Source organism: Epinephelus fuscoguttatus, linkage group LG7, assembly GCF_011397635.1.
Source record: "Epinephelus fuscoguttatus linkage group LG7, E.fuscoguttatus.final_Chr_v1".
Taxonomy (NCBI): domain Eukaryota; kingdom Metazoa; phylum Chordata; class Actinopteri; order Perciformes; family Serranidae; genus Epinephelus; species Epinephelus fuscoguttatus.
This window is the reverse complement of record NC_064758.1, coordinates 16853456-16880053: the sequence shown is the minus strand read 5'-3', so window position 1 is coordinate 16880053 and position 26598 is coordinate 16853456. Positions and strand designations below refer to the sequence as shown.

At 41.1% G+C, this 26598-nt stretch overlaps 1 protein-coding gene across 2 annotated transcripts in view; it reads right to left on the bottom strand.

The window, feature by feature from the left end:
- Positions 1-53: 53 nt before the first annotated feature.
- prkar2aa (protein kinase, cAMP-dependent, regulatory, type II, alpha A) overlaps positions 54-26598 on the bottom strand; it is a 49333-nt gene continuing 22788 nt past the window's right edge. For both annotated transcript variants that reach the window (XM_049580131.1, XM_049580130.1), the window contains exons 3-11: positions 16530-16565; positions 10950-11086; positions 9115-9221; positions 5804-5945; positions 5291-5392; positions 4702-4776; positions 4528-4593; positions 3224-3362; positions 54-1473 (exon numbers count right to left, since the gene is read on the bottom strand). In XM_049580131.1, coding sequence (XP_049436088.1) covers positions 1349-1473; positions 3224-3362; positions 4528-4593; positions 4702-4776; positions 5291-5392; positions 5804-5945; positions 9115-9221; positions 10950-11086; positions 16530-16565 — 929 coding nt within the window. In that variant the 3' untranslated portion in view covers positions 54-1348. The remainder of the gene's footprint in view (positions 1474-3223; positions 3363-4527; positions 4594-4701; positions 4777-5290; positions 5393-5803; positions 5946-9114; positions 9222-10949; positions 11087-16529; positions 16566-26598) is intronic.

The following is a 26598-nucleotide window of genomic DNA, read 5'->3' as shown; positions in this document are numbered from 1 at the left end:
ACACGTTCTATAGTTTTAAGAAGAGTTTGAGTAGAAATTCAACAAAGGCAAGGTTTTTAACAAAAATGTTTGCTTTATTTTTTTCAGTTTTTTATCCAGGACAACTCATTCGAGAATAATCAAGGAGAAATAAGCACTAATGTTTTTATTAGAACTTTTTTTTTTGTTTTTACATGTTGTCAGAGATGGATGGTGAATTTTATCAGAATTGGTCAAAGTAAAACAAAACAAAACAAAAAATAATAAATGAATATATAATAACAATACATTAATAATTAATTCAATACAATGAAGTGTGGCGTCCATGATAGAATAACAATGGCCCAGAAAACATAGGGTTTTTATTGTTTTCACTGCTTCTTCTGTGGTACTGCAATAATCACCAGCACTAACTCAACTCAATCAACAACAGTAGAGGAAGAAATGGGGCGCGCTCACAAAGTTCTGCACCCCGGCCTCCCAAAGAGGAAACACTTTTTTTTTATTTAAATAATATTTTATCAAAGCTTCAGTTTTGTATCTTCATAAAACGTTTCTAAAACTTATCTGTCTTCTTTAAACTTTTCTCTTTATCTCTTTTTTTTTTGCATTTTTGATTAATTTTCCTTTTCAGAGATTTTAAAAGTTTTTCGTCTCCATTTTACCACAATGTGTCCATTTTTGCAAGTGTGGTTGCCTATGTGTCGTTGAGTCTATGTATCTGTACCCCTGTGTGTGTGTGTGTGTGTGTCTGCATGTTGGTGTGTCCTTTGCAGAGGCTTGTTGCAACAACTCTGAGTTGTTTAGGTGCTCATGTGAACGCAAAGCCTGCACGTATGAAGCATGACGATGTGTTTTTCGACATGTGTATGGAGTCTGTGCGTGTATCTTATGTCCCTACACTGCGTGACCTGTGTTAAGGTCATTGCACCAAGGACATTCATACTGAGAGGTTGAAGCTGGCTCAAGCAACGAGGTGTGTGGACATCAGCTTGCTCTGTGTTTATGTGTGTGTGTGTGTGTGTGTGTGTGTGTGTGTGAGCTTATCAAGGAGTGTGTTGAACTGGTATGTGCACGAGGATGAGCAGACTAAGTGAGTGGCCGTCTCTCAGTGCCTACATAGGTGTCAATGTACATATATACGTGTGTGAGTGTGTGTGTTCATACTGTGTAGGCATTTATGTATTTGCAGGTGAGCCAAGTACAATTTCTCATGTTTTCACGCTCTGTGTAAAGCTTGTTACGAGTCTGTATAGCCACTGCATGATGTGAGAGGGGATGTATGTCTGCTTTTGTGTGTGTGTGTGTGTGTGTGTGTGTGTGTGTGTGTGTGTGTGTGATAGAAGGCACGGAGGGTGGTGTGGGAGGCTCAGTCTCTCAGGTCCATGCTGGAGCCGAACAGGGCCACCAGCTGCTCTTCATAGTGGGCGATGTTCCTCTTCATGATCTCCTTACAAGAACCCAGGAGGCGCTCAAACGCCTGCACGTCTATTACTGCACAGAGAGAGAGACAGAGAGATGTTAGTTGTGTCTGCAGAGTCTTGTCGGGAGGTAAGCACAGCTCAGTGGTTACAGAGCATCCGCCACACGACACCTTAAAAAAAATTACATCAACTTAAGATAAGATAATCCTTAATTTGTCCCACAGCGGGGAAATAAACAGATTGCTTTTTATTTCAGCTTAAACATTTGTCAGATACAGGTAGAAAGATGTTCCTGGAACAGTGTGTAGTCTTTAGTGACATCTAGTGGTGAGGATTGCAGATTGCAACCAGCTGAAACTTCTATGAGTGTGAACTCCCAGTTAGTATTCCTTCAGTGTTGATTGTTCTGGATATTTTTACCAGGAGCCAAATTATCAACAGAGTTTGGCTGGTCGCAGACAGGCCACTAACCCAGGACCTCTTAATGTGTGCTCATCTTTTTCACTAAAAAATGTTAGATCTATATGTCCAGGAAGTTTTTACCTGGAGCTGTATTACACACAGAGACCTCTTCCTCTCCAAAACAAAGTGTAAAAACACTTAATAAAGCAGTTACAGCATTGACAGTGCAACATGGTAGACTCCATGGGTGAGGACCTGCTCTGTATGCACATATAAACAACTCATTCTAAGGTAACAGAAACACTACAATTCTTGTTTATAGGTGATTACACACTAAAGAAAACATACATATTATATTATATTCCATTTTTTTGCCAGTATATGCCCCTAAATCCTACACACTGGACCTTTAAATTTTCTTAAAGGGCCCCGAGGACTCTTAAAGTCCTGCTCATCTTTTACAGTCGTAACAGAACAGGGTGAATGCTAAGAGTACAGCATATGGCGCTGCAGTACTGTTGAGTGATGTGTTTTCTCTGCTTCAAAGCTGAGCAGCTATTGGAGAGGCTGTTGTACTGTTAGTACAGTAAACAGGAAGTACACTCAACGACATGACAGACAGGTGAGTGAGTGGTACTGACAATGTGTGCGTGGTTAATATCGAATGGGACAAAATAGGGGAGCACAAAGATTGAGAGTGACTAACACTATGTCTATGATGAAAAAATACCCTGTGTGAATAAACAAATAAAAGCGGTGCAATTAGCATCAACAACAGAGGGAAGAGAGCCATTTGAAAATCCTCTGTTCATTTTCAAAAGTGACGAGCTGCTCATCCACTGTAGAGCCTGAATTAGTGCACCCACTTTAAAAGGTGAAATAATTGCGGAACGGCCTTTAATCAACAAAAACTACGAGGTGATGACAGTTGAGATGAAGAGCCGAACGCCAATCGTGATTTAATCAAAACTCAAATGCCACTTGATATCTCATGACAAACTGCTTGTAATGGTGCAATTAGTAGTAAATGAATTCCACAGCCGTGTGTTGCTGTAAGGTTGAGTGGTTTAAATAAAGCTTATTAACTGCTATTAATTTCACATACACCAGGGCTTTATTTAATCTTTTAAATCATGGTGTCATAAAGAACTTGGTGTGCGACTCACTGGGAATGAATGGGCTCACAGCAGCACACAGAACAAAAACTTGTGTCACAGAACAATGTGATTATAATAACATAAATGTTCACATAGGTGCTTTAGATACAGGCATCACATTCCCCAGTGTTGGTGGGTATTATTTTGAAACAAAGCTGCTTCATACACACATCTGAATTCATTATTGTTTTTCTTGAAACCAGCATTAGCACTGACGCTGACAAATGCGTTAAACGAGTGTCGGAGTGTATTTCATCTTACCCACACACTTGACATTGCCCACTGCGTAGGCTGAGGCGGCCCGGGGCTTGTTAGTGACCAAGGCCAGCTCCCCAAAGTACTGACCCCTGCTACAGCGCGTTATCTCCACCTCCGCATTGTCTGCATGGTCCGCCTTCGTCTGCAGGGAGGAGAGGAGAGGATTAAAGGTTAGGAACCATTGAGCGCCTCTTTTTTTTTTTTTTCCATTCTCCCCCCAGCGAGAAGCACTCAGTACTGAGCAGACAATTGTGATTCCCCCTGTTGCTAGGCAAGACCAGGAAGCACTTTTGTGCTCTGGTGGTCTTTACAGGGGAGCGTGGGTTGTCACTGTCAGAATGTTCTGCACAGAAACTACCTGGTGGGGGAATATAATCAGCTTTCATACATCGGTGCATATTCCTGTACCACTAAAAACATTTTTAGAATATTCGTCAGCCTCAGAGTAGAACTGGAGGGGAAATGTATTTACCTACAGAGTCTGTAAGGGGTGAATGGTGGAATAAATTCACCCTCACAGTGAAATCCTTTAAATGGTCCTGTTATGCTCATTTTTAGGTTCATACTTGTATTTTGGGTTTGTACTACAACATGTTTACATGCTTTAATATTTTTTTTTTTTTTAAAAAACACGTTATTTTCCTCTTCCTGTCTGCGCTGGAGCACCTGTATTCACCAAATGTCTGAAACACTCTGTTCTGGAACCTGTGTGTTACACCCCCGCCCCACCAAAAAAGCCATGTCTGCTCTGATTGGTCAGTATTTCCAGGTCTTCCACTTCCTCAGTGTCTCTACGCTGTCATTGCAGCCAGGGGAATGACTGGAACAGAGTACAGTGGCAATTTCTGCTGTGAAAAATCACCAGTAAAAGCCCGTCAACCAAAATCTTTACAAACTGACATGTTCCAGCAGGAATCTGATGTGAAATCAGGAGGAAATGAACAATAACAGCAACCGAGATTAAATTTCTCCCTGATGTTAGCTTGTAGCTACATGTAGCAGTGTATGTAACATAAACACTTGCAATAACGTGCCCGGAGCAGATGACCATATAAAGATATAAAGATCTGTCATGATTCTGATGTGAACTTGTCTCTAAAGTAGAAAAAACTGTCGGATAATTCGGAACAGTCTGAGGCATGAGTTGTTTTTGCTCACTCGTAATACTTTTACATACATTTACTTCATTAATAAAAACATCGGACAAATTTATGTGACACAAAATAAGGAAACATACAATAGGTCTCCTTTAAATCAAAATGCAGAGTGGTGAAATAGAGAAATGAGGAAGGTGTGGAGTATCTTACTTTACTCTTCATCATGATCTTGACCTCCCCAGATTCTACTATATAAAAGCAGTCAGCCTTGTCTCCCTGAGGAGGAAGGAAACAGACAACTTACATCATGTGGTGTATTTGTGTGTTGAAATCTTTGACATTTCATTGCTGTATGAAACCACATAAGCTGTATCCATGTCGTACCTGTGTGATGATACGCTCACCCTCTGGAAACTGCTTCGCTCCTAATACATCCACTATTTTCATCCTCTCTGTTGCCTGCACAGGAAAGAGGGGGGAGGACAGGGCAGCCAGGCGAAGAGAAATAATGAGAGACACCGTGGGAGCAGAGAGAATGGTTTCATTGACTATGCTGGCAGATTACAGCTAAAATTCTTTTTCATCAGACTTTTCTTTCTCAATCCCTTCATCATCTCTACTGTGCTCACGTTTGTCTGCATCATTCAGCCTACTTCTGGGTTATTTACATTTTAAGCGTGAATGTATAAAGTGAGGATGTGTTGTAGAAGTGGATTGTGTGTCTAAGAAAGTACATTTTTAGATATGATCTGAACAAAACACAGTTGAGAACAGAACAGAACAGAACTTTTTCCATCTCCATCAAAAAATGGCTTGTGTTTAGCTGTTAGCTGACTGGCTAGCTTCACAGGTGATGCTGTTGTGAAGTGCGACTCTGAAAAAGAGCCGTGAAAGAGAGGGAGGAGGGAGGGAGCCAAAAACAGTTGAAGCCAGTGAGAGTATTTTCAAACCGGCCTATAACCACCGCACTCACCTCCAGTGATTTGAGTAAGGGCACAGACTCAATGAAACTCTCGTACATCCTCCTCTTCTTGGCATTGTTCTTCACAATGAGCCTACGAAATGTTGCACGGTCCTGGGAAAAACAAACATGAGTAAACTAACATGCTAAAGGCACATTCTCTCTGACAGTGTGGCTCCTGTGCTCTGCCACAGGGAGGAGCTGCAGCAGCATGAACCATCAGCGCAGAGCCCGGCTCCATTCATAGATAACAGGACTCCATTCTTAACATGTCTGAGCAGCAAAGCTCAGTGTACTGTAACAGAAGCTGCACCTAACCTGCTCACAGTGTAGTTCAAAGAAGACAACTAGAAGGAGAAACAGTTTGAAACTGAACTTTTAGGATTTACGTAAGGTGACAGGCTATTAGGCAGCGGTTTGACATTTGATGGGGCATTCCTACAGTTTTTATAATCATCATCAGTTACAGTATCCATCCTGTAAAACCTGCAAATGCTGTGTGTTCGTCTATTTGTCTGTTCTTACCAGTCCCCATAGTGCCCCCTCCTGGGTGGCGATGATGGTGGCGGCACGTGGCGTGTTGTACATGAGTGCCAGCTCTCCGAAGCTGCCCTTATTGTTATACTGACCCACCGTTGTTCCTGATACCATTATGTCAAATACTCCCCTGAAGAAAGACAGAAAAGACAGAGAGAGGGAGTTAGAGAAACGGACAAAAATAAAAAACAGCAAATGGAGACTGACAAAAAACCCCCGACATAAATCCAGAAGTTTTGAGAATGACTTTGATTTATTTAATTGAGCCAAAAGAGGTGAACAGCGTTTTGTCTATCGACCTGCTGACTGGTTTAAATAGACATCTAATTACAGATTATGTGTAGCCTCTGGGCAGGACCCTGCATTAGTTTGGCACACTGGCTGAGCAAGGCATTGACTGTGTTTGTGTGTGTGCGCTAGTGTGTATAATTGTGCGTATATTTCCATTAAAGTAGATGTTTTCATACATTTGCAAGGGCTGAACTGTGGACTGTTGTCATACATTGTTGCCATATACAGCATCAACAAATATTTGCCATGGTTGTATATGTTTCTGATGGACAGTAATACAGGAGAGCAGCACTGTCTCCCCCTCCCTCCCTCCCTCCCTCCCTCCCTCTGTATGAGGATTAAACCTGGGGAAGGTAATTTGCAGCGTTGTTGCTCGGTAGGATTAACCAGTCATTTTGTAAGATAGTCTGTCCTCCCATTGGCTGTGTGGCGGGGCTAAAACCCTTGTCGCTGGTGTATTAGTATTAACTCAGTTTGACTGGATTACCGTGATGATGGGGACGATGATCACTTGTGTCGTCGCCTACCCGAGCGCAGTTAAAGCAAGACGATCGAGACGCTGTTTAAAATGTGCTGCTAATTCGTGTGTAAGCTGTGAACATACATAAACTATAATAATACATTTGCTTGACCTTTGACAGACAGATGTAGGAGAAAAAGACAAAGACTGTTTTAAAAGTCAGTCATTGATTAATCAGTCAATATATTGAATACATTCTGAAATATACCACTGTAACCAGACAACACATGGATGTTCCGTTCTGCACTGGATGTGTATGAATAATAAGGGTTTTCCCTGCCTAATTTTTGTGCAGTGCCTTTAGTGACTTTTAACATCTTAAGATAAAAGATGCAACATGACACGTGATGATATGTTATACAATCGAACATGTGTGGCTAAGTTACAGCTGATTCACACATAATTCAGCACATTCGAGTGCCATGACAACCCTTTTCACGTTGTACACGTCACCCCTCCCATTATATATTTACTCCTTGTCTCTGAGGGTTTCTGAACCATTTCCTGTCAACTTCCTGTCTTCAAGGCTCCAGAGAGAGACTATTTAGCTTTTCTTTGTGGAGGGTGCCCCGTATAGTAGCACACAGGCCAGCTAGATCCTTGGAGGGTAGTCGGTTGAAAGCAGACTCCCAAGTCTGTTTAAGTTGATGGCGAACATTATGATACAGCAACAACAGGAGTGCAGAGAAAATGTATACATATGGTTGGAGTGGGTAATAAGAATAGGAAACTTTATTTAAACAATGTGTTACTCTGTCCTGTTTTCTTTCCTGCTTTTCTTTCCCCTTTCTGTTTATCCCTCCATCTCCGTGTGTGTCCATGCTCACACCCCACCCTGCTGATGACATTAGCTACCACCCACGCCTTTTACAGGCCAGGGAAAATCCTGGGATAGTATATGACCAGGCAGGCGTGCTGCTCTGAAAGGTCATCGCACATCTCTTGTACAGGCAGCATGCTGTTAGAAAGTGTGTATGCAGATTGAACGATAGCACGCAACAAGTGGAACTAAACCACTGTGCTGAGCTGATATGTGCTATGCCAAGAATGAACAGAGGCCAGGGTGGAATTAACAATGAGCAGCCGACAGCCAACAACTGGTCTGTTCTCTCTTTGGTGGCAGGTAAAATCCCACCATCTTGAGGTCTTTTTCTATGCTAAGCAATCACCTCAGTTGGTAAAGTAATGTAAATGACTGCTGCTGCTGGTGGACAAAGAAATGTTAATTCCTCTCAGTGCTGTGAATTCTCAGGGATTATTGTGGAAGCTTATCAAAGTTGCCTCCATTATTTAAACAGAATACATTCAACATTCAAACCTGCAAATGTTTTCATTTCACCTTTCAGCAAAACAAGGACCTGAGAATGTTATTGTAGTAATTTACACAACCGCCTGCAGCCTGATGCATAATTAGAGGTTTCAGGTCAAAATGTGTTGTTGATCACATTAAGTAAGATAGAGAGACCCATTTCAATGTTCCTGCAACTCATAGTAAAAACTGGCCACCCTTATGTGGCTGTCCAATCAGTGCTGATGGTAAATGTAGTCAATTAAAGCAATTAATTCCTCAGTGCATGTTATTTGACCAAGAAAGCTGACTTCTCCTGCTCACGGAGCCATGCCCGCAGTACCTACCTGTACCAGGATGCACTGGGCAGGCTCTCGGGGTCGGCGTCAGCGACAGCATCCAACAAAAAAAAAACAAAACACCCACGCTGAAGTTGAGTGCAGCAGAATGATTCAGTTTCTTTTGGTATTAGAGGGCAATTTGAGCGAAGGCACCACCAGTCGTTTTTTGCTCTCTGCAGCTCAGGTTCTGTAGAGTCCCAGCTGCCGGCCATATCCTCTTTCATGGCTCATGCAGCCGCAGCTTCGGCCTCTCGATGCTGCAGTTTTTTTGGCCGTGTACAATGGGTTGCATAAACAAGGCTGAATATCCAGGTCAGCCGAAATATAACATCTTTACACTTTGGGACGCCATTTTTACCACTGGAAATGTAGCTAGTTTGCAATATAAGTGAAGAGAATAAGGAGGTTCTGTTTTTGAGCAGCAACTGGAGCATGCCAAGCTAGTCCAAGTTCAAGCTAACATAGCTTGTAGTTCTTCCTTGCTTCCAACTGTGTCACTGCCACATTAAATGACGGCACTGGATGCAGGAAGAACAATCAATTTTGCAGCTGCAAACTCAGCTTTCTCTGTCAATATATCACACACTGAAGAATTTACTGCTTCAGCTGACGACATTTACCATCAACACTGACTGGACATCCACATATAGGTGGCGAATTTTACCTTTAACATTATTTTCCAGCCCAGGCAACAAAACCTGTCCTGTAAAAGGCTTTATTGTATTCAAATACAACAGTCCTGTAATTAAAACTGCCTTTAACAAACAATTACTTTTAATTACTAACACCATCAGATTCAACTGTATAGTATTTTTAGAGGCTGTACTTTCATGTTCCAGCCCAAGTGTCTGCCTCCTACCTCTCTATGACGTAGAAGTTGTCTCCATCATCGCCCTGGTCGATGACGTGCTCCTGGGGCTGAACCCGTAACTCAAACATGGCGTCCAGCACCTCTGAGAACTGCTCCTGTGTGGGGGATGAGAGGAAGGATATCAGACCCAGCAGCAGACATGTGGATGTGGAGTTCAGTCAGCAGCTCAAAATGGCATCCAGCTCATGTGAGTGCTGCTCCCACACAAGATGAAAGCTAATTACCCCAGTAGGAAAACTGTGTGAGAAAGTACATGAAAAAAAAAAAGAAAAAAAGGGGGGACATTTTCTTCTTATCATGACACGTCCTCCATGTTGCAACCGGATATGCAATTTCAGAAAAACATTGTCGTCTCTGGGGATTGAGTCCATCATAATTTCACAGATTTATCAAAGTAGACGCCAAGGGCTACATGATTCAACAATGGAAACAGAAATAAATATCAAATTAATTTCAGCCAAAACAAACGTGGATAAGCAGAGTATAGTGACATCACAGACATGATTTTTGGGATTGCTTTCCAGAAAATAGGCGAGACAATCAACTCATGTCCAAATATAGGAGGGTTTAAGCTGAGTGGTTTTACTATGTCAACAAAAATAAAGCACATTATAGGAACATCACAACATGGGCTTCTATGACCGGGTTTTTGGGCAATAAGACAAGCAGATCAGTAGAGACTGTATTGGTTTATAATGCAATGTACATGTGCAAATATGCTACACAAGCACTTCCCTTTTCTCTGTAAATTATGTAATGAATTATGTTTCTGTCTTTCGATGTTTGTGTATCAATCTGACCTGCCCTAAGAGCAGTCACTGTTAAGTGTGTTTCCTGAGGAGAGTAAAGTAACGTTATACACTGAGTGATTGGAAGGGAGGCCCCTGTATATTGTAAGTCAATCCAGTGCAACAGTTCTGCTATAAATACAACTTTTATGTCATGTAGAATTCTTCCTTGCTGTTGCAGCTGTAGTTCATGATGCTGTTTTATTGTACTACATTTTTTATACAGTCAGAGTTTGACTGGTTGTGTTCTTTTATTTGTCAAGCTGACATCTTGCCGTTTTAGGCGATATAATAATGCGTATCCAGTCTAACTCAGATAAAAAAATAAATAAATACAGGAGAAAACGCAGCTGGGCAGCTGCAGATAAGAAAAAATGGCACAGAAAAAATGTCTCTCATGACTTCAGACAACATGATACATGACAAAAAATAAGCTAAATGTAAATACTGTCAAAAATAGCAGAGTAGTGTAGTGCACTGAGCATTCTGTGTGTGTCTGTGTGGCGAGTATGAGCAATAGAGAGCAGGGAGCCGGGTATGCTAATCAGTTTAGCAGTACCATGAATATAACAGTGAAAGTTCAGTGTGATCTACAGGTTGTTACAAAATAAATGCTGCAGCTCTTAGATAACTGAGCAAGGTTTTGTTTACCAGCACCTCATAGTGACAGGGTTAACTCCAAAGTGCAGTCTGAAATATGAAGCAAGTTTTGTGAAACTGCAGCCTATTTAAGTTACAATATCTTCACTAAATACCCTTAAACATAAAGCTGATGGGATGGAACAACAGTTATAACAGGAATAGCACTTACTGTATTGCATTACATCATACAGTTATTTGCATTTCCCTGGTCACTGAATGGAAGGTTAATAATTGTTGATATGACTTAATGTGTGGATCTACATACAGGTGATCAACTAAAGTAAAAAGCAAAGTGGAAAAGCATACTGAATACAGATGTTTTCATGCAGGGAACAAGAAGTTACTGAAGCTGTAAGCGACTCGTGTCGACCTGTGTATGTTTGTAAGTTTTACCTGATCTAGTGTTTTGAAGAGTAGGATATCTCGGCAGGCCTCCTGCAGTCTGCAGCGCTGTTCATCTGTTTTTGGGTGGACCACTCTGGGCTCCGAGTCTTCATCTTCGTCATCTGGGTTAAATGCCTCCGCACACACTGGAGGGAAGACATGTCCACTTTAAACGTTGCATTAACATGTAAGTAAAGTATTCTATAGACACGTTCACACACGTTGAGCCACACTAACATCTAGGTGTAAATTCTTTTGTAAATAATCACAGAATATTTATATTGTTATGTTCCAACTAAACAATTGTAAATACTGAATACATTAGCAGAGGTGCAAAGTAATTTATGCATATTGTGATTCTACTCTGATCTAAATACAACGTCTGCAGAGTCCACACAACAGATATTCATCTCCCACTGGCCAAAACCCCAGCAACACCCACTAACACCTGGCTTTGTATTAAAAGGGAAAGGTTACAACAGGCATTCAGGCATCCAGGGTCAAATGACTCTGCAGTAGCCACAGGTATTTATCTGCTTCAGCTCTGATCAGCAGTGATGGAAATACTACTCCCAGTTGGATCCATATAAAATATAACCCAGCCCCAGTGAGAATGGATTTGTGTCTCACAGTTTAAGCTCATCTTGACACAATGTGGACATAAGAACGTGTTTTAATGTTTTAAACACACACAAACAGAAAAACACACACAAGCAGATGAGCAAAGAATCCACAATGATGCAGTCACAGGCACTGTATCCACCTCATTTTGATCTCTACTCAGATGTTCACACGCAGAGTACAGGGAAAGGTAAGATGTTACACAAGCGTGCGCGCGCGCGCACACACACACACACACACACACACACACACACACACACACACACACACACACACACACACACACACACACAGAGAGGAAGATATTGTATAACACAAAATGAGACGAGGGCCTGCAGGAGAAGGCAAGAGAGGACATCATTACTGCAGGACACAGAAGGAGCCCAGAAGTGAGGAAATGACACTCGCGCAGCGACATGTTTTACCACACTAGATGACAAACACTGACAAGGTCATTTTCAAATTGTCACTACGGATCTGTGTTTCCTCCAACTCTGAGACACACTCCACTTCTCACATGACATTTACCACAAAACACATGGAAGTCTGCGGGAGTGTTTGTGCGATCACGAGTGTTAATGTCTTATCTCTCAGTGTTCATACCAGTCGTGTTTGGAGCAGTGTGACCTCTCGAGCGTTAACGTGTTAACTCCTTCAGTGCAGCTTAATCGGGCAGGTAAATACAATGGACCAAATAAAAAGCAGTTAAAATGGGAGCCTCAGTGCTCTGCTGACGAGAATGTGATGAAGCCAATTAAGTGTGAGAACATAATCTGAGCCAACGACACAATATGACCCAAAACACATGGGCTTTATGGGTATTAAGACACAGATGTTAGAATAAATAATCAGCTCTGTGTGTTCTTCATTAAAAATAAGATAAGGCAGAGAGTGCAGGCAGGTCCATCATGCTTAGCTGCAGGAATCAGCTGTGTTTTGTTTCCCCAACGCTGCCAAAACCTCCATCTATCCCTGGCAGGATGACAGGATACCAAAACACCAGCCAACAAACACGCTACTTGTGAGTCTATGTGTGTTTTGTTTACAAGTTCACTTGTCACAGGGCAGTGTGATCAAATCTAAATCAAATATGTATTCAAGTCATCATTTCCACTGTGTTTTCGGGCCAAAGAAAACAAATTGTAGATGTGACTGTGGCCTTATGTTTCTTATGTGAGAAAACACTGATTCCTAATACACTGATGCCTTCCTCCTTCCTTCCATGTCTCTGTGCACTTTGAGATGAGGGCTGTGAAAACAGATTAATTAAGTCCCATGTTCCATCTCAAACCCCATCAAAGCTTAGCTAAACACAACATTTAGATCACCTATAAAAACAGAGGACCTGAAAAGGACCTGAGAGCTGCAATACCAAGTGAGATTAATGGCTTAGCGAGGAATGTTGAGCCTAAAGGCAGGGTTTTCCGTGTAGCAAAGGTAGCTCTCGACTAACCTGGCTAGATCAGAGCAGAGCTGCTAATAATGCAGTTCTTAAATATAAGATTTCAATCTGCCACATTAAGTTTAAAGTTTAAGAGCTGCAGAATGTGCAGCTGTCATGTTAGAAATAAACGGTAAGTGGTAAAATAAATATATTAACTTGTAAATTCACAAAATTTGTAATTTTCACTGTTGCTTTTTACTGTAACACTTCATTATAATCTTCACAGGTGGAAGTAGGAGGCAGGCAATCGATCAATTTTAAGAGTCAAATGACACGCTGAAGGCATCATTTAACTTGTTTTATGGGAACACACACAGAGCCTGAGGAAGAAAACCTCTGTTAACAAGAGCAAGTTGATAACCACCTTCCTGGCATCCGTCATCGCTGACTGAGAGTTGAACCTTTGTCGAGTCAGCTCAGGAACTCTTTTCATAGTAGTCCCCTGGAAATATCTGAACAACCATCCAGTGTTGTGTTGACAAACCCGAAGCTGTACCAATTCCAACCACAGGTCAGGATCTCAACTGTGCCACTGGGTCATGACACCGCTGGAGCAGTAACAGGCTGATGTTTTAAGATATAATAAATAGGTGAAATTGATTTATTTCCAGGAGCTACTCACAGTTGTTACTAACACCTGCTTTTTTTGGGAGCAATCACTTTTGCTTAATCTTCCTCATGTACAAATTCAGTTGCTGCTTTTCTACGTTACTTAGAATGCTTTTAGAGAGGAGCAAATTGACTGTGACCAAAATATGTGGACACATTTCTATACCATGAATGACTAGCAAAGTAACAAAGTAAAGGTATATAACTGAATGTATCTGTGATCACTGGAGAATAACTAACTGCACCGTAGTACTGAATTTATGCAATTCAAGAGGCAACCTTTCTATAATGAAATCTCTACTTCACATGGTAAACAAGTTCATTAACTGGTCGTTTTCTTAATAGAAAATGTAGTTTCTATAATACAACATTTACTTTGGATGACCCAAATATATTAACTGTGTTGGTTGGTTTTTAAAAGTCACTGGAGGTTGGGTTGAGAGGTCAGTCTGCCTCTAAAACAGTGATGTGCACATTGTTCTCTTGTTGCACTCAACTGTGTATATAGTGACCAGAAAAACTGAATGTAGCCCAGATTTTACTACTGACTCACTGAAAGCTGAGAAAATGTTGACTGCCAGAGGTGTAACCTCTCACCTTACTGCAATGTTGCACAGGTTTACTCCATGACCCTGTGATGCTACTGCTGGGTGTAGTTACAGGTGCAACAAAGCACACTTCTGACACACCTGGAGTGATACTAGCTGTGGTCAGAAGTAAAGCAGGTTTGATCATTTCAAACAGAAAGGGCAAAGAAAGATTGCATCTCAGCCTAATGTCAAGTTGCTCTTCAGTTTTTGTTGAAAGTAGCACTTAAAATCAATGATTTAATTATTCTTTGGAAGCTTTCCTTAGTGGTGGTGTTACTGTAATATTCAGTATGTTGACCTCCTTATTTACATAAATGAACCAACAAAAAGTTTAAATAAACCCAGTCTAGTACCACTGCAAGCTGAGTGAATGAACACCCCTCTGACAGTGTCTGCACACATTTAAAATGACTTTTGAAGATTTACAGAACTGGCTGTCTGATTGGATTATAATGTACAAGGGCCTCTATGTTACTGCTAAGGGTTTCACTGTGAAATCTTGTCCTGCACATTTTTATCAGTTATCTATAGATCCTTACACACCAAACTCAATAGGTCCAGGAGGGAGGGCACATCACACACAGCATGTTTATGCCTTTTGTGTTAAAAAAAATGTAATGTAAAGGGATAGAAAATTAATTTGACAGCAAAACAGCAGGGGTATAAATCATGTTTTATTGGGATAAAATATTTTACTGATACTTTTATAACAATCTAAGATTCGCTGATATCACCAAGTCTGCCATGATACAGTTTCGATTTGATTCAAATGAGGGGCCTGCGATCAATATGAGAGGACATCAGTAAATATCCCCATTGTCTTTTTTTTGGCTGCTCACCATTATCTCCCTGGCACGAGGCTGCTAGCACTGTTTGAATGTTTAGGAAGGAGCTGCGCTTACACAGAAATGGTGACACAGAGGTGCCATGGAAATTTCAAAATAAAAGGCACATCTTAAAGATGACAAAGTTTATCGTTGTTTTCACTTTGCATCGATGATTAATGGATTATTAATCATTGAATCAATATGTCGATCAATACTGATGTCCTGTCACACCCCGACTAAACAGTACATAAAAATATGTTTCTGAGAACAATAGAGGCCAGACATGGTTAATGCGGTTACAGAATCTTGATTAATATTTGATCAGTGCTGCCTAGTATAACAGTTTGACCATATTTATGAGCAGTGATTTACAGCTAGGTTAGAGATTCCTTGGCTCTGTTTGTTTGTTTTTTTTTGGTTTACATGTGGTAACACCAATTACCAGAAGTAATTTGAGAGGGCAGAGGAATATTGTTATTATGTTTACAGATCATCTGTCTCATGTACTTCTGTGTGGGTATAGTGACAGTTTCAGCAAATATGACAAAGTACAGATCTCCTCCCCATGGAGAAGTTAAAATGTGTCTTCCCAAGAAACCACCACACACACACACACACACACACACACACACACACACAAAACACCTGCAACAGAAAACTACTTTGTACATCTTACAAACAGAAAAAAGGACCTTTGTAGTAAAACCTCTGGGAAACTTGAGGAGCATCACATTTTCACTCCATCTTTGTTGTTGTCTTAACACAACTTATAGTCAGGGCTCAAAGGATCATTACGTCTTACAACATTACCACTACAAAGAAGGTCTACTACTTGTACCACATGACATTTTTGCCAACAAAGACACTTTGTTTACCACATTATAAAAACAAGGAACCTGATACAACTAGATATTACATCTACGAAACACTCAGTCCACAACAAACCTTTCTGATGCTGTGGTACAGACAGCAGGTTGAACAATGACAGTAGGCCAGCAGTAAAGATAAACATCAGCAGACACACCCAGAGCCTAATCAAAGTGCAGTGCGCTGTGACGGCTGACGACATTCGATTACTCATGTGTAAACACTAGACGGGTACGATGAAGCGTGAGAAAACAAGAGCACCATCCACAGACGCCAACACACAAACAGAACACAGACACACAAAACCCAAAACACACCGCAGTGATGCTTCTTAACGCTGTGTTTTAAATCCACAACATACGCAAATACACTCATTATCAAAACATCGACGACAGTCACACACAGATCAGTAAGTCTACCGCTTGGACTTACCGTGCATGACACACACAATAATGCAGACACTGAGCCACTTGGGCAGTGATGTATGCAACATCGTCCCCAGTGTGGATTACACTCAAGGGACATGACGTCAAACATATGCACATACACACAGACATGCTGGTGAGGGGAACACACACACACACACACACACACACACACACACACACACACACACACACACACACCTTACCTGACACTCTCCTGTTGAATCTGCTGGGTGGTGGAGCTGTGGGGAGACAGAACAGAAGGAGAGAAGAAATTAACATCATTGTTTTTACATAATGACATTTCATACAATTTTTGCGATTGCTTTGAAATCCTCATTACCATTATCTGCTCTGAGCAGACAGTGCTCACAACAATAATTGAAGCCAAAGAAGATTTCGGAAAAGGGAAAGAGGGACAAAAGGCAGACAGTGAGTCAGAGTGACAGCCAGCATTGGAGAGAGAGAAAGATACAGACAGTCAGACAGATAGAGGCGACAAGAGGTGAAGAGATAAAAAGTAGGACACGCTCAATGGTATAGGCAAGATGTGAAGAAAAACAGAGAGAGACAGAGCGTAACCAGGAGGGGAGACATGAGCTAAGAGATGAACTGAGAAGGGGAAAAGACAGTATTTTCCCATATTGGAAATTAATGTTTTCTTTGTACACACGAATGCCGCTGTGAGCAGTGGCAACAGCCTCCAGCACTGTCATCACACATACACTACTGCAAATTGAAAAACTAATAAAACATGATCAAAGTAAACAGCAATAATCAAACAATGACTGCCCGAAGCCAGACAGATTTGAGTGGATGAACAAATAACCTAATAGGAGCACTCATAGCAATGTGTTTATTCCTTATAAATATTTTACTACTCATGTATAAGAAGAGAGAAAAAATGAAATAGTAATGACAGTTATATTGACACCAAATCTGTTAGGACATGGTGTAATGAAGCCACAGTCTAACAACTCCCTTTACATATAATCAGTTTGTCTGAACTACCGACACATTACTTTGCTGAATTACTGAGGTGTCCCATCTTTATCCCAGTGTCAGGTTTCTTTACAAACGGTCAATGAGGTTTGTTTACGTTCCGACTCGACAAGCAGACTTGTCTGTGCCACTGCGGCCAGCCTCAAGCTGTTTCCATGCACTGTTTGGATGCACAGATGCTGTTGGGACACTGTTAACGTTCCTGAGCCACCAAGATGGCACATCTGATGTCTCTCTGCTTTCACATTCAACATTCGAGGACTCACAACAGCAGGCACATGCCCAATTCGTGTGTTTCCTTAAGCAATACACAGAACCGGAAGAGCTTTTCAGGAGCTGACCCTGATCCCTGTCCCTCCTCTAGATTTTTGTATTACAAACATATTTGGCCTATGACGTGCTCTCAGACCACAAATCTAGGTCAGACCCTGTAAAGACCATAGCTTATCAATCACACTTTTTAGTTTGTGTATGTATTGTGCCAATGAATGTATTTCTATTGGTGCCAACATATTATTTGAGATACTAACCTATTCAAGTGCTGGCCCATTAGAATGCCATGTGCCTTTTACATTAGACCAGAGGAGCTCATACACTGATTATGAGTGATCCAAATATAACAGGTGAGAGATGCTGATATTAGTCGGGAGAGAATAGCATGGAGCCTAAATTTATCATCCTGTGACAAGATATGGTTCTATGGAAATCTATTAACAGCCTAACCTAAATGTACTTCTGACCATAACACAACTAGGTATTAAAAGTTAAAAATACCAGCACCCAATGCAAACAATTATTTATTTGTTTATGCATTTGTATGTTGTGGGTCAGTGGGTAACCAGTCCGATGCTGTTTAAAAGTCTAGCTCCATCCATCCATTTCCTGCTGCTTATCCAGGCTAATACAGAGCAACCACTTCCTGCCCTACTTTGTTTTGCAGGCTTTGCCAAACTGAGCCCATGAGAACAGGCCAAGACACCAGCATCTTGGGCAGGGGCTGGGAAACCCTGAGGCGAGGTGACCTTTCCCATCTTGGCTGATTCACAAGGGTAGTTTGCGTGTAAAATACTAAAGGTGTTTTTTGTATTTCAGCAATTGGTCTGGATGTAGGCGGTCTCATTCTGTAATAAAACATCCATGCATCATTTTTCCAGATGATGTTACAGAAGCTGGCAACGATCGTAACAACATCATATCAAACACAGGAAAAACATCCTGTGTGAGGCAGAGGATGCTTCCTGGAAATGTCTAAACTGCAGCTGTAATCGAGTTTAATTGCTGGTCATGATTTCAGTGCTGAGCAGTTGACACTAGACAGTATTCATCGGAGAGGAGATAGCCTGGAAGGACACTGCTGGGTATGAATATGCATCAAGGCTAATAAAGTGGCAAGTTGAGAGTGAACTAGAACTGTGTACATTAGGGAGAAATGAAAGGGCTATGTATAGCTGCGTTTCCACCAAACACTTTTTGGTATAGCATGTACAGTATGGTTTCCCAGTCAACATGGTGTATGTTTGCCTTGCCTGTGTGTATGCATTCTGGCCTTGAGCAGCACTTGTGTGTGTCTATAGGAGCATCCCGACCTTTGTGGATGTGTGTGCCAGGGTGCTAATTTACACACAAACAGAGTGAGGTCAGGGTCCTAAACACCTGCTTTCTAACACTGGGCTGTTACTAGCCAGAAGGGACATAGCTCACTGCTGCCACACACACACACACACACACACACACACACACAGTGTGTGTCCATTGCTACCTTATTACCATCCTGTCAGAGCCCATTAGATCTAGACTGTGAAGATGGGAGCCTGGGGGAAACTCACACATACACACCACTTTTCCCCGGTCACCTGGGGAGATGGACAGAGTTTAACACTCTACTCCCCGTGGAAAGCTCTCTTAAAGTATCACTCAACACAGATCTGGCAATGGGACTGTCACAGCTACTGCTGCACTAACATATGCAGCATCTGAGAGGGACATTTTTACAATAAGTTCCTCTCTCTTCATAAGGAATTAGCTAAAACAGGCTAGTAAGTGGTTGTAAGGAATTACAATAACTTCTGCATTTCAACTCTATTTGTATGCATGTGTTAACTCTCACATATATACCACACATTCAGACTCTTGGCAGCTGCTGTACCTGAACTGCCCACATATTAGCCTTATTTAAACAGAATCTACGAGACAATAACTGTCCAATGAGTTACAACCCAAAACATGCCAGCTAAACCTGTCCTCGACAGGTAATGACTTCCCTGCAGACCAAGGTACATTCTGACCATTGACCCATCAAAACAAAGCAAAACCCTGGCTCTATCAAACACGTCTCTTCAAAAAACAGTGGCATATAATCTCCTGGTTTCACAGAATACTGGATGGTTAATGGTAATAAACAATAGCTGAAACAGGAAGATGATCCATTCAAATTCTGTCAGCAATGGGTGCCAGGGGAGCACAATGAGTAACAGTTGATAGGAGACTGACACACAGACAGTATTTGGAACAAAGACAAATGTCTTACGCATACAACAGACAGCTCAAATTACTCTGAAAAATAGCTTTACCTGATTAAACATCACCTGTTTGTTCACATAATGTGTGTGTACCTACTGGCCATTTGTGTATCAATATTCATTTAATCTTCTAACCACATTTTAGAAGATCGCTGACGTCCAATAAGCGTTGGTTAGCTGCTCAATCAGGAGGACACAGTATGTTAAATACTGTCAACTCATGCAAGATGTACTATTTTAAACTAAATGTACACCTAAAAATACACAAGTCAACACTCTGACAGGTCACAAGTCCAAGTGCTGCCTTTCACTGAACCACTTTTTTTACTAGTTGGCGCTAAACAGTGCTGAAGGGCACTAATAACTCAATGGTTCAATTGAGGAAATTAAAAGTTGTGGGTTTTCCCCTTGTGTGGCTCCCATGTCACATCTGCATGTGATAGCTTGCATCATAAAATAACAAACTTGCTCCATTGTATGGGTAGTAAAAATTTAAATCAAGAGGTTTACCAAACTTTGCATATTAAAAAAGGGACACAATATACTTTAGCTAACCAATTGTTGGGGAGTGCTCCAAAAAGAACACTGCTTACATGCAAGTTTCTCCTTTACCTTGTTTGACTGTCTCTACTTAGAAAAGGTCTACTCTTTCTAAATATTTTCATTCAAAGCAGTCCATTGATCTGCATCCTGTCTGTAACTATGCATCTGTAGGTCATGTCTCAGGGCCAAACTTATAGACCTTTACTTTTAACAACTCAATTGATTTTTAAGGATAGAGGCAAACTTCAAACCATGTTTGGTTGCCTGCCAACAAGACTGGCAGACAAACCTACCAGCCACAGCCAAATGCAGTAGGAAATGAGTCAATTCTTTGACCTGTAAGTCTCCCTTCATCTCTTGCTTCGACCTCATCCAAGTGCTTGCAGGGTATAGCCCATCCTGTGGCAGTGCATCCAGAGATCCCTCTGGCTACTACGATCACAATGTGACTTCTCTCAAAAATACCAAAATATTGCTGTCTGTTCATAGTGAAGATAGTAAAACACAAGTATAACTTTACTAACATCACAAGATAATAAAACAAAACACTTATGTTTCATTCTCCATCAGTGTGATTTGTCTTGTGCATATAAGGACCTCAGCTTCTTCTTTCCTTAATGTGTCAATTTCAACTTGTTTTCTACATGAATACAGTGAAAGCAGTAGTAATACACTCCCATGAGTTCAACACTATTCTCGGTTTCTCTAGCACCCCCCCCCCCCCCCCCTGTCATTTATTGTATACCTCGCCCCCTCAGCTGTCTCAGAGGAACAGACCTTCCTCCTCCATATTGCTCCCAGAGCTTCATGACTCCTCTCCCTCCCTTCATCTTCTCTTTTGCATCCAAGTCTGCTTTCTTACTTTATCTCCTTAACCTCAAGACATAGATCTGTCCTTTGGAGTTGGTTGTTGTGGATTGTAACAAGAGGACAAACATAAAACAAATGACTGTTGTGTATTGGCTATACATTTTCCATTTCAGTGTCTTAACCAGTTTATGACTAACATGTAAACATCCAAAGAGCAGTAGTTAGCAGATACAAGTCTCATGTTCACTGCTGGAGCACAATAAGGTTGAGCCAAAAAAAAAAAAACTTGAGCAGGCAGCTAGCATTATGTTTACTTTACAAGTTCTTAAACTGGATTGCCTTGGGTGGCTGCTTTTTGTTTACTTATTCAAGGATTTTACCAATAGGTAGTGCTAATATGATTGAACAGCCATATCAAAGCAGCAAATAGAGCAACAATTTATCTTTGAATGACGACTGAACTGAGGCTTCTTCCCAAATTGCACTCAAATCAGATATTTTTATACAGCTTTCCTCCCATGTGTCATCTTGTACTCTATGTTCATGCCAGCCCGGCCAATCTGTGTGGTGCCAGAAATATTAAATATCAGACTATTGCATCTGGTTAACTGCATGATATTTACATGTTTTTATGGCAAGGCAAATGAAATTCAGAGCCTCTATAACCAGATGACAGCTCTGGACCTGACCCTGACCTTTGACCTCCATGTCCCTGATGTCCCTTGCAGAGGAGGAGAATGAACAGGAAAAAAAGCAAAAGAAAAAAAGTGGCAGTTTAGTTTGATTCACCCCAAATGTCTTTCTTGTGTTTGTCTTTTTTCGAGTTCAGAACAAAAAAACAGATAAATATGGATATGGCTGAGACTTCCATGGGAAAATGAATGAGTCATGTGTCCATATACAGCAGCATCCTTTAACATCACTAAACCTTCCACCCCATTAGTCATCAGTCATTGTATCTATTCCCTGGTGTCTATTCCCCATGACTCCCATTCAAACCTAAACCTCTCTCTTTTACTACTGAAAAATTCACAGAGTGCATCCTTTCACATGGCCAAATTAAATCTTTTTTTCAATCATTCTCTCTTTTTCCTGTGTATAGATCATCCACCTCTTCCTGTGACCTTAACCTTTTACATTCTATCTTCTTTCAGTTTCTGTTTTTCCTCCTGTGAGTTTCAACCTTGCTGGCAGGAGGAGAAAAAGCAACTGGTGAAGCCATGTGTATTGGTGTATGCCCTGGGCAAACACTGGAGTTAGCAATGGCAGAAATCACAGTACGAGAGAGATGGTCATTCAGAACTGGGGTGAAAACGGGCCTGTGGTGCCTTGGTGGCCTCGGGGTTAAAGCACTTACTATGAACTAAAATATCCCCGGTTAGCGTCTGGACGGAGACCTTTCTGCGTGTCATTCCCTATCTCTCTCTTCCCCTCACTGCCTGTCACCTCTCAAAGAAAATGGGGGCCTGATGAAAAGTAACATGCTGTTCAGTGTGATTAATTAACTCTCTGAGCAGAAAATTGATTTGTCACACATCAGTGATATTAGCTGCAAACAATGGCTGCCTAAAAGGTATTAACATATATTTATCACTTTCATATCTTTAGAAAATGGTCTGCAGGAAGTAGAGTCTATGCAATATGTAGAATGAAACATATAACACTCCCAGGCACCTTTAAAGAGTGTTGTTATTATGATTTCTGTGAATGATCATTTCAGCGACCCCATTTTAACCCTCGCCTAATTCCACTTTTTTGTTCATCCAACACAATCCCCCTCAAAAACACCATTATCTGCAACATAACCACCTGCCAGGAGAACACATTCCAAACTGCTTGAAATGATTTGTTATGATCCAAGTCAAACTCACTATCCGGGTCAGATCACTGCAGGTACCACAGAAAGGAGGCACAAAGACCAACAAAAACGCGCACGCACACACACACACACACACACACACACACACACACACACACAGAATTAAATAGATCTATACATAGACCCGAACAAAGCGGGGGGCACTGATTTGTCATTTTGTGTGCGAAAAGGTGCAAATCCACCTATTTACCTGTTATTTTTTACACTTGGCTCAAGTCAATATTTTGCTCTGTATCTACATTTTTATATTGTTGTTGGTGTTTCTTGTTTCTCTTCTTGTTTATACTCTTTACATTATTATGTACCCTACATTACAGTTGAAGAATACAGTGGTTGTGGGGCCATTCTTGCTTCGGTTCCAAATTTTTCCCCATTTTCAGACTCAAGGTTCAAGTTACAATACTTGGCAGGTCTGAAACTCCACCTACACACACATTATACAACTAGTGTATCACCTGAATACACTCGCCCTATGTTTGTGTTGAAGTAATTTTAAAAAACAAGAGAACAGGATAAACACTGGTGAGTAGTTGTCCTTGTGCAAGATGTTTTTTGGGAGCATTCTGAACCAAAAGCAGAACTACACCAGCTTGATCAGCACGTGTTCAGCCCCAGTCTTTTGGACGACTTGAAAATGAATCATGCATTGTCTCCACCAGTCACATAAAACGCGGTTTTGTCTGTCAAGAGCAGGTGGACATAATAAAAATGTGTGTGTGCACATGCTTTTGTGTGTTTCGATGTGTGGGTGCGTAAGTCTGAGTGTGCAATGTGTGAAGCGCTCTCCCTACAGTCATGTGGTTGTGGGGTGGTGGTGGGGGGTGGTGGTGGTGGTGGTGATGGTGGCTGTATCAAGTGTACGCCTGAAGTTGCCTTGGCAACCACTAACACAAAGAAGATCTCATCGCCATAACAACGCTACCCCCTTCAGCCTCCCTCCTCCCCCTTCTCGGCCGCCATCCAGCCCCTCCTCTACCCAGCTTGTAACAAGTGGCAGATCATCCCCCCTCACGTTCTCTTTCTATCTACACACCCACTCACTGCCATAACAGCATTAACAGATGGAGAGAAGGGAGAGACAGAGGGGGAGAGAAAAAGAGAGAGAAGGGAGGACAGAGGGAGAAACAGAGGGGGAGAAATGTGAAAGAAAAAAAAAACAAACAGTAAGAGAAAAAGATGAGAAAAAAGACATTAAAGCAAATGTCAATATGACGGCAGTAAGCCACTGTATACGTCTGTGATATGGAAACAGGAAGCGGAAAAACAACAAATTGGACAGACAGATGGACAGAGAGAAAACTAGTTAGAGCTTTGTTGTGTATATATGTACACTGAAAGGGGCGGATCAACAGTCAGACACAGGATAAGAGAATGACTCCAGCATGTGATAACTGGTGATTCAGAGAAAAAAAAGAGAAACAAACACAAACATAGAGAGAGAGAGAGAAAATCGTTGAGGCACAGAGAGAGAGAAAGAGAGAGATAAAGCCCCCTGAGTGAATAAGTGAATGAAGAAAAAAGGGAGCAATTCATCCGTCCCTGTCTGGTGTTTTCCATTGATTTCTCCTACAGCTGTTCTCTGTATGCTGGTGTCTGTCTGCTCGGCCCGTCAATATATCAGCCAGTTAGCTGGAGGGGAGACCAAAGCATGAATGTCGCCACTATGCCTCACTCTAAATTTCAGTATCTTACATTTTGCTAGTTTTGCTGTAACAAAATGGCTACAGAGTGGTTAGACTGGTGAGATGGATGAGATGGGGAGGAAGAGATGAAAAAAAAACAAACAAAAAAAACCCACACATGACAGAGAGACATATCCGGCGACACATTTAGTAAGAATTAAATGAACCCTAACCTAAACTGCGGAAGCAACGGCTGGCTTTCAAGTGGGTAAGTTAAAGGCAAATAGGACACATAAACTAAGTTTGGACAGGTCTGTTATTTGTCCGCCCACCTGTTGCTGCTCACACCTCCTAGTTTCCCTTTTACCACTCTGCTTCCTGGAATAGAAACAGTGAAACGCAGGAAAATATTTGGCTTTCAAAAGGACAAGTCGGTCCATTACATTAGCCACTTTGGCAGAGAGTCAACCACCATTTGCAGCCTTTAATCTATTCGACAGAATGAATTTGGCAGAATAAAATAGTGACGGGGGTTGGATCTTGTTTGGGGATGGGTGTGCTGTTGGCGGGTTTTCAACCCTGAAAATAGTCATGTAGACTATGAATGGTGCTCGACTATTCATTTGTTGCACTGAATGTAGGAGATTAAGCTGTCTGACTTTCCAATTCTTAAATTTCAGTGCACACACCCATGGATGCTCTTGTGTGAATAATTCATTTTAGGTTGCAAATTTCATAATCACAAGTCTGTGGAGAGTAGAGTCACTCTCCCATCACTTCAGCAGCTGACTATGGGACATTTCTGACTCCTAAATGGCCAATCTGTGTCCACTTCGAGCAATTCTCATTTATTGTTTTCTTCATCCTTCCCTGATTCTCTGCTGGGCCCCAAAAGTCAAAGATTCAAATCATCCACTGGAGACCCCTCAGTTGACTGAGATTCTTCTAGTTGAGCAGTCGTGTTTTTTTTTTTTTTTTTTTTGTGAGATGGAGGACGCTGCCCAGAGGTGAGAGGCTCTGCCCAGTCAGGCCCTGAGATAAGGTTATCGTCTGACTTCTACTTGGCAGTGGTGAATTTACATCTCACAGCAACTTAATACTATACAGTCTTTGGCTTTTGTTTGATTTAGTGTGGGCAAAAAATGTTACACATTTCCGATCCATCGTTAGTGTAGTTAGCACGCATTAACTCAGAGAGCGAACTTGGCTTGTTTGCCGTGTTACATGAATATCTGTGAAGGTCCTGCCAAACCCCTTCAAACAAACAGTCGGGTACAGCCTTAATTTTCAGACAGTCCAGGGTACTGTAGTTACTTTTATAATCTATCAAGCACAATCTGTAGAAATGTAATACCAATTCTTAATTTTATGTCTGTAAAAAAAAAAAAAAAAAAAAAAAAAAAAAGTTGGTCACAGCAGCATGGCTTTATATTTCGGGGCAAAATGTTACAGAAATTTTGCCCTTTGGAATAGTTTTGCGTTAAATACTTAAATGATAATTCAACAGATTGATTCACAATCTATTCAACAGAATTTTTTATAATCAATCACTATGGGTGGGTGATATGGCCAAAAGTTTCTGTAAAGGTCTCCGCAATATTTAACAGTATATTATATATATATATATATATATATATATATATATATATATATATATATATATATATATTCTGTACTTCATCTCATTTGATTATTTTCATCTTTTAGTTGGAATTTCCATACAAACAACGTGAGACAACACATTCAAATCAGAAAAAACAAAATTCTTTCAAAATAGAGACTTTAAGGCTCCTGACAACAATAATTCAAAGTGCTACAGCTTTCTATATTTACAATCTCACTCTCCTCCTCCATGTCTGTCCAAGTCACGTTACCTTGCAAGGCAGCTGGATTTGCTAGA